The sequence below is a fragment of the Impatiens glandulifera genome, chromosome 2, assembly GCF_907164915.1.
Source record: "Impatiens glandulifera chromosome 2, dImpGla2.1, whole genome shotgun sequence".
NCBI lineage: Eukaryota > Viridiplantae > Streptophyta > Magnoliopsida > Ericales > Balsaminaceae > Impatiens > Impatiens glandulifera.
The window spans coordinates 20,203,358-20,214,971 of NC_061863.1; the positions used below are offsets into that span (position 1 = coordinate 20,203,358).

The following is an 11,614-nucleotide window of genomic DNA, read 5'->3' on the forward strand; positions in this document are numbered from 1 at the left end:
TTTTTTAACTCTGCGCTATAGATTTCACTATTATTAGTTAACAATAATGGAAGAATTCCGTCATATTTATAGAGATAGAGGACATAATTCATATGGATATAGTAAGTCTTATCTGGGCTACTTTAATGGTAGTCTTTACATTTTTCCTTTCACTCGTAGTATGGGGAAGAAGTGAACTCTAGAGGTCAAACTAATTGAGTTGAGGAATCAAACTGTATCAATTGTTTTATAGATCGTTCTGCAATGTGAGAGTAAATAGATACTTGAGTCGGATTGTGGGTTGACCCGTCCATAAACTTAAAACGATTAAAAATAAAATTAAAAATACTATCACATTTTTACCGTAATATTTTTTCACGATTTTTATATTTTTTTATATTATAGATATTAAAAACTAATAATGAATGGATTGGATGGATTGTGGCTTATTCTTATAATCAAAATTTATTTTTTTGTTTAAATTCCAAAAAAAATAAAAAAATTATCTTTTGCTGAAACGTGTATCCAAACAAATTGATTTGACTTCTGAGTTAAAGAGATTCTGCTAGTAGTCGTCGTCCGTCAATAGAAAAAATAAAGACAAATTTTCTTCCAAGTTTTCCTCCAAAATGATCAAATTTTCATAGAAAGGTGAAACCAAAGGTTCTTCCTTCCTTCCATAGTTCCATTCCCGACTCCACGGCCTCTTCAATTGCCTCCGGCTCAAACGGAAGTTGTCTGAAACTTCCCTCTCCATTCTATGTATGTTTTCTCTATCGCTCGCTCTCTTTGCTTCTGCAGAAGACGGTTAACTTGTCTGTATTTTTCAGCCCTAGTTAGAAATTAGAATAACAAGTGACTTTAAGCTTCCTTAGACTTCTTAAGTTCCTATTAATTAGCTTGAATTAGTGTCTAATTTTATGTTCAAAGTAGCCTCCAATTTTTGATCTTTCGATTTTTTTTTAGGGGGTTATGATTTACCGGTACTGTAATTGATGCTTCTTCATGTTGATTTAGCAGATCTAATGTTGGGGATGGCGTTGTAAAGCTTTTCCTCATTGGAGGACGTCGTGAATTGGCAGAATGCGGTTGTTTCCTTCGACTTCGAGAACTGGTTCTTCCAAGGAGCGTGGAAATGGAGGAAGTAATCATGCTTTATTATATCTTAATGTGTATGATCTCACCCCAATTAACAATTATCTCTACTGGTTCGGACTTGGCATTTTCCACTCAGGCATAGAAGGTATGTGAATATATGAATTTGTGACAATGTATTGCTTTAGATTTTGGATACTGATCTACAAAGTTTCTTTAATTCTGGCATGGATTATATATGATGATCTTAATTGGACATTTTATTTGAAATTCACTATTCTTGATTATTTTGCATAGAAAGTTAAGATATAAGTGTGCTATGTGCATTTTACTATAGTGATTTTTTCTTAAGCATATATTGTAAAGAAGATTGCCCGTCCCTCATATGCACTTTAAGTACTTCTCATACTGAACTAATTGTGTTTTTAATGTCTTTGACTGTGCTTATTTCGTCTATATTTTTTTTGCTAAAGATCGAGCACTAGTCATATCTCCTTACAAATAAAATTGAGGTTTGTGTGTGATGAAGTTATTGCAATTCCTAGTTTCGAGTTATGGGATTGTGGAACATGAAAGGAGTCTGTTTGTAAGGGGTATGGTAACAACTTTATAGAATATATATTTGGGGGTATAAACTGTAAAAGTTAATTATTATTATTTGTTGTTGAAGAAGATATAACAAGTTGTATAATATGTATACATTTAGTTTATTTTACTTTGCATTTGATAAAGGATATACAAATGACCTATACAAGAATACACCAGTTTTTGAACTTAATTTTTAATTACTTTTGCCATCTTCAAATGGATTGTTGTTTGTTAGTTATTTTAAGCAGGATAAGCATGCACAGTTTTTTTTTTGTATATTGTCTTACATTTTAGTAAACTGAGGTTGGAGGTACAAGTTGAGTCAAACTTGTAAAAGAATATTTGCTAAGCATCTTCTCAACTAAGTTTCATTTTAAGTCAAACAAAGACTAGCACACACTGTACCATTGATGAAACTGAAACTATCCTAGTAACTACTACACTGCCAACACTTTAATTCCTGTTTTTGACCCTTCTCAAAGTCACATTGATGAGACTGAAACTACTCGATTCTGTGAGTTTGGACATCCTTATTGCTCCAAGGAAAGTGGTATGTACATTGGGAACTATGTTAGCAGTTAGCTACAATCACTATCTACTATATATAAGCCATTTATATCTCTGTTAATGAATATTATATCCAAAGATTGTGCATGAAGCACTAAATCACTCACAATGGGTGGGTTATTACTCACTTACCCAAAGGAAAGAGACTAGTGGGTCAGTGGGTGTATGTGAGTGTTTAATATTAATCACAAAGCAATTTGAACAATTGAAACTTGAAAGCGAGACAGGTGGCCGAAGGTTCACTCAATCCTATGGCTCGAGTCGGCTACCCAGATACTTTTGTCTTAGTTGCCAAACTCAATAATGTAAGGATCTTACTATCAATTGTTGTTTAATGTAATTTCCATTATATAAATGTCTTCGTAATTGGAATGTTGGATGAGGAAGTGATATGGAACTACCTCAGGAAAAGCAAAATTCTCTCAATGATCTCAAACAATCACCATGTGCATGGTTTGATAGGGTTGTCAATCAGATGCACCTTATTTATAAAGCATTCCACAAAAACAAGTTGCTATCCTAATATTTTATTTTAATGTCATTATACTCATTGGAAACATGGAGGTAGAATTGTACGAACAAAGAAGTAGATGGCCCTGGAATTTGAGATTAAAGATCCTTGCAACCTAAAGTATTTCCTTGGCGCAAATTGTTTGATAAAAAGGAGGCATAACTGTAACCCAAAGTACAAACTAGACTTGCTAATGTTCGGATGTAAAAAATTAAGGTCTGGTCTAAAGTCTAGACAGTCCTCTAGTGGACAAAGGAAGGTACCAAGACTGCGGTATACCTCTTACCCATTTCTTGACATCTACTTTGCAGTAAGTTCAACAAGTCAATTCATGAAACTTTTTCTACAGAAGAACATATGGAAGTACTCATAGAATCCTAAGATACCAAAAACTCACTCCTACAAAGGACTATTATTAAGGGGAAAAATCAAGCTAAAGGGACATGTATCCACGATGCAAATCATGCAAGTATATTCTACACAGTTAGTTTTTTGTAACTATTCCTATGTGCTTGGAAATCTTATCCCATGAAAGAGCAAGAAACAATGTAGTTTTAAGGAGCATTTCTGATTCAGAACTGCTTTCACTAGCATAAGGGATATGCCAGGAATTCTGGACTCAAAGAGTTATTAGAAAATCTAAAGTTGGCTAATGACCTACCCCTCAGGCTTTTATGTGACAATGAGTCTGCTCTTAGTATGGTCAAAAGTCTCATTCATGGCATAATCAAATATGTTGAGATAGATAGACACTTTATTTTGGGAGAAAATTGGAAGTCAAAAGATCAAATTATCCTACATTTATACAACATAGCAAAATGCTCATATTCTCAACTTAAGCAATATCTTTATTTATCTAGATAAATTAGCTGAAATATCTCCTAATCTCCCTATCCCTAATCAATAAAAGACACCCTAACCGGGCAAACCACTAACAGGTCGTATTATTATTATTTCAGATATTATTTGTGTAGAAATAGTCACACTAGTCTTTAGAAATTTTGTCATGGGCGTTGTGCTCTACTTAGTGTGACTAATTAAAGTAGTGGTTGGTACCATTTTTATTTATTTTCTATACATATTTATGTAATTTCATTAGTTAAACTATAAGAAAATCACTTATTTAACATAGTGGGTGAACAATGCCACTTTGCGAGATTCTCGACATTAGCCCTATTGTTCGGCGATGATCCGCAAAAATTCAAGCGTCGTCCATCTGTGGCACTTTACTACCCACTATATTAATCAAGCGGGATGTAACTCAATAGATTTTCCACGATGCCACATTACGAGAATATCAACATCGACCCTATTGTTCGGTGATGATGCTCATTATTTTGACATCACACCGCAAAAACTCAAGCGCCGTCCATCTGCTACATTTCATCAACCACTATATTAGTCAGGCGGGACATCACTCAACAGATCTTTCATGACGCCACTTTGCGAGAATCTCGACATCGACACATATTCGGAGAATGTCCTCAAAACCACAGATCATTTAGTTTAATGAATTACGTTCGAGTCTCATTTGAGTTGAATCAAGACTGAACTTATTCAAGGGATTTCGTTGATTAGAATAATATGTTGCCTAATTTGAGGGGTGGGCATTGTGCTCTCTACATAGTGGTATCTACTAAATTAGTGGTTGGTTACCCATCTTTATTGTTTTATTTTCTATAAATATTCCTTAATTTCATTGTTAAACAATAAAAAAAATCAAAGGTCTTTAATTCTTCATCAATTCTCTCCAAAAACTCACAGTTTGACATTAAAATGAAACAGTATTTCGATTATTATAAGTAGCACATATAATAATCATCATCATAAGAACAATGTAATAATAAATAGGGTTATTTGTATTCTGCTAAATTTAATATATTGTTTTTACTTGAGTTGGATAATTTGTCATTTGAGTATTAATAATAAATTGAGTTTTCATAGTGCAAAAAATCGTCTATGAAACTGAAAAAGTGATGATAATGAAATTATTATATCAACTATATACTAACTAGAGTTGGTGAATATTACATAACTTTTGAATTAAATTGGGGATAGTTGCAGTTTTAATATGAAATTAAATTGATAATAGTTTTGTTTTATTAAAATTAAACTTTTCATTTTATTATTCAGTTTCATGGCATAACCTGGCCTGACATTTAGTCTATTGCTGCAGCGCATGGTTGTGAGTATGGATTTGGAGCACATGAATATTCTAGTAGTGGAGTATTTGAGGTAGAACCAAAAAGTTGTCCTGGTTTTGTCTTCAGGAAGTCTATACTTATAGGCACTACTGATATGTCACGTTCCGAATTTCGATCATTAATGGAGCATATATCTGGAAAATATCATGGGGATTCTTACCATTTGATTGCTAAGAATTGCAATCACTTTACTGATGAAGTTTGCACGCGCCTCACTGGGAAGCCTATCCCTGCATGGGTGAATCGATTAGCCCGAGTAGGTGAGCGTAGACATAGGACCTCGATATGAGTCTTCTTTTTAATATTTGTTGAATTTTGATTGCAATTATTATTGCTTGCTCTCATTTCATATTCTTCTTCTTATTTCAGGTTCTTTCTGCAACTGTTTATTGCCACAGAGTATTCAGATAACAGCAGTCAGACATTTGCCTGATCATCCACTGTATTCTGGTCAGAAAATTCATATTTACACTTCACCTAGTTGTTGATAGTATTCAATTTTGATTAATTAATTCATCTGTCATTTTAGATTAACTAGTTAAGAACACTCGTTACTTTTATTTATTTATATAATTAAAGACAAATTAGTTTGAAGTCAGTTGATAGTATATTAATTTGATTTTAAGATTAAGACTTTATGGATATATTTTGCATATCAAAAGTAGCAGTTATTGTTAAATATTTTAGGAAAATAATTGTATTAAACAAATTATTAAATACTGGATGCGGCTCATTTTGGTTCATGAACTTTTCAATATTAAAAATTACTTACCGTTGTTGTTGACTTAATTAATTCTGAAATGCATTTTAGAAATAAAAAAGAATAGCCAGTGATTGAGACTAAGGAGTTGTGGAAATTATGATTTAAGAACTTAAAGGAGTTAACCAATAACCGACCCCAGAAAGTCAAAATGTGCCCGACAAATTGTGTTGATACACAACTAGCATATAATGCAAGTGTAGTAAACAAGCAGAACGAACTTCTGCTCAATCTCCCACAGAAACACTTTCTTCATTTTAGAATATATTTTCTTCTATTGGATGTTTCATCATGCAGTAAATTGATCATTGTCTTATTTTTTCCGTATCTAAATTGTTGGTTAGAAGAAGATGGTACGGATTCTATGGTATCATCTATGACAGGCGAGAGCGATGAGGAGGAATTGGATCATCAATTGCTGAATATGCCGCCACCAAACGAAGATGTAGCATTTCTCAAGGAAAAACCTGTGAGGATGACAACTACTCAAGATTCTTCTCTTTAATATTTCTTTCAATTCATTTGTGATTGGCAATATGTTGTCTGTTTCCTGTTTGTTTGTTTGTTTGTCAAGTGTAAGTTCAGTTGTTTTTAATGGGATGCAATTAATCCTCTAATTAGGTTTGGTTTCATTGAATTGTGCTGAGAAGGTTGAAAGTGGCACACACATTGCTTATATAGGAAAATTGTTGATAACTGTTTACAAACATCACTACTGTTTGTTTACTTTTTGCGAGTGTATAAATTTCTGATGTTGTCTTTCTGTAACATAACTAACTTCTTTCAGGTGACTGGTTGGGTGATGCTCCTTTGAAAGGTGTGATTTTATTTTTTATTAACTCTTTTAATTTATTGATATGTACTTAAGTAATATTTATTAGAGATGGATTTAAGAATTGAACAGACTTGAAAAAAAATTAATGTCTATCTTTTATTAGTGTTGAGCAAAATGTAACCAATATGTTGAAGTAATTTTTTTAAAGTAAAATTTAGAGGTTATTTGAAATTGTAACATTTATGATTTGTTTGGTAAATTGGAATTAAAATTAGAATTGTATTAGAAATCAAACTATCTTATTATTTTATATTAATATATTTTCAATATTTTAGTTTTGAATTTAGAAACTAAAATGTAAATGTAAATGTAAATGTAAATGTAAATGTAAATGTAAATGTAAATGTAAATGTAAATGTAAATGTAAATGTAAATGTAAATGTAAATGTAAATGTAAATATATATATATATATATAAATATAAATATATATATATATATATATATATATATATAAATATATATATAAATATAAATATATATATATATATATAAATATAAATATATATATATATATATATATATAAATATATATATATATATATAAAAATATATATAGGGACGGATCTAGGAATTATGGTAAGGGTGAACTTATTTTTTTTATAATTATTTTGTAAAACTAGAATAAAAAAAAATAATATATACAATAATGTGATTTTAAAATTATCACATTAATCAATAGAAAAATAATATTATTGTTATTATATTTAAAATGTTGAAATATATTTTTATTGATGATATTAATTAGTTTAATAAATTATTATAAATTATTATTTTACATAAATTAAATAAACATAATTTAAAAGATAAAAAATATCTACAAATTATAAAATACTCGGATAATCATATCAAATAAATTCTAAAAATAATTGTCATCCAAATAATCATAATGAAACAAACTCCTAGAAAAATAATTATAATAAATGGTTTGAATACATATAGAGATTGTTTGATATTAGATATTTTATAATTTTATTTAAAACTTAATATTTTCTTACATTTCACTTTATTTATTTCATCATTTATTTTATTCAAGAAATAATAAAATATTATTTATTTAATATACTCTCTCATTTTTCTCTCTCATATATTTAAAGGTTAAAATGATTTATTAATTTTATAAATTAATTAATGTAAAAATTAAATAAATTAAATATTTGATCTAAAAATTCAAAATAAAATAAAATAAAATAATTAAATAAGCTCTAATGGTATAATCCCCTCCCTCCTAAAATCACAACCAAATAATAATAGGGAAGAATGTCAATTTTATTATTGAACTATAACGAAATATTCATTTATCATTGAACTAATTTTTGTTTTTGTATGAACTGTAGTTGAACTTAATGTTCATTTATATCACTGCTTAACAAAAATATTCAAGTCTGTTAACTTTACGTTAAATAATGACACATGTGATTGAATTTATTTTTTTAAATTAATATAAATTACATTTTATTTTTATTCATAATTTATAAATAATAAAACTTTTATATTTTTAGATGCATTAACCAAACAATATAGACATTTTGAGAGACTAACAATAATTTATTTATTTTTAATTAATATTTTTTTAACATTTATTTTTATTATTGAATTTTATTATTTAGAAATGTTAATAAAAATAAATGTTGAAAATATATTAATTAAAAAAAATAAATTATTATTAATGTTTCTCAAAATATATAATTTATTTGATTAATGCCTTTGAAAATATAAATTAAGTTTATTATTTAGAAATAGTGAATAAAAATAAAAATAAATATATAATATATATATTAATTTGATAAAAAAATGATATGTAAATCACTCGTGTCATCATTTAACGAAAAACATAACGGATTTGGATGTTTTTGTCCAGCAATGACATAGATAAACATTAAATTCAACTACAGTGGTATGAACAAACAAAAAATAGTTCAATAATATACATGAATATTCCGTTATAGTTAGATGATAAAATTGAAATTCTTCCCAATAATAATATATCTCAAAGTTATATATATTAAAGAACTCTATATAAGTTATATATAAAAAAAATACAAAATTCTAGGTTGAACTTAAGCCTACCCTAAGCCTACCCTAGCCCATAGGTCTATCCCTCCTTGTATGTATACATATACATTTATACACGTATATATATATAAATATATAATATATATATATATATATATATATATATAATATATATATATATATATATATATATATATATATAATATATATATTATATATATATATATATATATATAATATATATAATATATATATATATATATATATATATATATATTATATATATATATATATATATATATATATATATATATATATAATATATATATATATATATATATATATTATATATATATATATATAATATATATATATATATATATATATATATAAATAAATAAAGTAAGTTTGTTAAATTGATATTTTATTTTTTAAATTTAAAAAATTAACCTGTTTTACTCATAATTTTTTTTTTTGTTTAGAAAGTTAACATGTTGATCTAATCTTTTTATAATCTTTTTAGAATATATTTTTTAATTAAAAATATAAATTGATAATCATGTGTGGCCGAAATTGTGTTTAAATTTTGCAATAGGATTTAGAGCCATTGGATTAGCGCTGAATTTTTATTCAACGCTCAGGAAGATGCCACGTCAACTGCCAAGCGCGCGCTGTCACAGCCCAATCTTCCTGGCCCAGGAAGAGGAGGCTTAAGGAGAATGTCACGACCCAATCCTCCTGGCCCAAGAAGAGGAGGAGGCTTGAGCCCTCTTAAGCCCAACCCAAGGAAGATTCTAGACTGGAAGGAAGCTGAAAGGAAGGTCCTTGATTAGCGCACCTAATTGAGAGTTAAAAGGAATTCCTTGATTAGTGCATCACTAATTGACATATAAAAGGAATGTCCTTAATTAGGAATGTCCTTGATTGATAATTATAAGGAATCCCTAAATTAGTGCACAATCAATGTAACAGCTAGAATTAGTCCTATAAATACCTGTGAAGTATTACATTGTAAATCACCAAGTATTCGAGTAATATACTACTATTCTTTGTAAGAGTTACCCTCTCTAGAATTCCTGTGTCAATTCTATTAAACGCCGAGTGTTGCGTCGAGTAAGGCTGACTAGTTACTCGTTCTTGCGAAGATCATAACTAGTGCCGCACGGATCGTCATTGAAAAGACTAAGCCCGTGACAATTGGTATCAGAGCTGAAATGACGAAGAGATCGAAAGAAAATTCAAAGGTCGTGGACGAAGTAGAGAATCTTCCCCACGGGACCGGAAAAGATGGTAGGAACTCTCGTAAGGTTCAAGCGGGAGGAACCAAAGCTACCAAAGAAAGAGAAAGATCAAGAGACACTATCGTTGACATTATCGCCAGGTTGGAGAAGGTAGAACTCACCGTGGCGTACGGACAAGATAATGCTGGGGACCTAGAGGAACGCATTTCCGAGCTTGAGAAAGAGAAAGACGAGCTCCGAGAAGGAATGCAAGGTGCCCTGAACGAAGGCTTGTTCAAATGTCAAGAGAAAACTCGGATCGTGGAGCAGACCCTCCTTGGTGAAATCAATACCTTGACCGAGAAACTCGAGGTAATGTCATCTAAATTACAAGCCACCGAAGAGGATGTGGCGTTACTCAAGAAGGCGGTTGCGCAAGAGTGCGTACGTGCGCCTGTAGGAGTCCCCAATCCGATAAGGATAAACATTCCAAGACCTAAAGTGTATTTAGGCGAGAGGAATGCGAAAGAGATCGACAACTTCTTATGGAGTCTGGACTAGTATTTCAAAGCACTCGGCCTAGTAGAAGAGGCGAGGAAGATAGATACTTCCACGACATACCTAGAAGACACCGCAATGCTGTGGTGGAGGCGAAGGAGTAGCGACATTGAAAGAGGTACGTGTTCTATCAATACCTGGGGTGAATTCAAAGATGAACTCAAGAGACAGTTCTATCCTGAAAACGCCATTCGAGAAGCAAGGGCCAAGTCGCGGCGTCTCTCACAAAGAGGGAGTATCAAGGAGTATGTCAAGGAGTTCATCGCTACTCTCCTTGAGATCCCGAACTATTCAGACGATGAAGCCTTGTTCTCCTTCACTGATGGTCTACAAATGTGGGCAAAGTTGGAGTTAGAACGACGTGGTGTCCAAGATCTAAGCTCCGCTATTGCCGTGGCTGAATCACTTGTCGAAATGAGAAGGCAAGAGAAACCAAAGTCGACCTACGAGAGGAACGACAAGGGGGAAATGGTGGAAACCATATCTACACCAATGAAGACCCAATTAAGTCTACCAAACCCAATGGTAGAGAAGATCGGGATGAGAAATGTGGAGAGAAACCCCGGATAAAGTGTTTCTTTTGTGAAGGGCCACACAGGGCAAGAGAGTGCCCTATGAAGAACAAACTATCAGCATTGATGGAGGAGCAAGAACACATCCACGATGAAGCTCGACTGGGGTCGTTAAACCTAATTAGTGTCGTTACAGCAAAGTTTGATGAGCCAAAGTCCGCGAAGAAAGGACGACTATTTGTGGAAACTAAAGTAAGAAACCACATGATTAAAGCTTTGTTGGATACGGGAGCCAACAACAGTTTTCTAGAGGTGAAGGAGGCGAGAAGACTGGGGATCAAGTACACCAAGGAGAAAGGGTGGCTTAAAGCAGTCAACTCGGCACCAAGTGCAACTTATGGAATTGCTCGTAATGTAAAGATCAACTTGGGGGAGTGGACCGGCCTTTTGGATTTCTCCATTATCGACATGGACGACTACAAAATGGTTCTAGGCATAGAGTTCCTAGACAAGGTAAATGCCATCCTACTCCCTTCTGCCAATATGATGTACATTCTAGAGCAAGGTAATACTCGCACAATACCTTTAACAAGAGAGGGAAAGAGAGAAGCTAGGCACCTATCTGCCATGCAACTCGCAAAAGGTGCGGAGAGGACCTACCCATCATCTTTTGTTACCGTGAAAGAAGATGAGAGAACGGCGTCCAAAGAGAAGATACCTCCAGAGGTTACAACTGTCCTGGATAAAGGCCACGATATAATGCCCGCTGGA

General features: G+C 31.6%; 1 protein-coding gene across 2 annotated transcripts; it reads left to right on the top strand.

The window, feature by feature from the left end:
• The first annotated feature begins 557 nt into the window (after positions 1-557).
• On the top strand, positions 558-6,505 carry LOC124927578 (deSI-like protein At4g17486). Of its 2 annotated transcripts, none has more exons than XM_047468021.1 (5): positions 558-741; positions 1,000-1,222; positions 4,917-5,204; positions 5,314-5,394; positions 6,049-6,505. In XM_047468021.1, exons 2-5 carry the CDS (start codon positions 1,063-1,065, stop codon positions 6,207-6,209), a joined length of 690 nt encoding a protein of 229 aa, XP_047323977.1. In that variant the 5' UTR covers positions 558-741; positions 1,000-1,062; the 3' UTR covers positions 6,210-6,505. The 2 variants fall into 2 exon arrangements, with proteins under 2 accessions (XP_047323977.1, XP_047323979.1); XM_047468023.1 differs by having other exon boundaries at positions 6,052-6,505.
• The last annotated feature ends 5,109 nt before the right edge of the window (positions 6,506-11,614 follow it).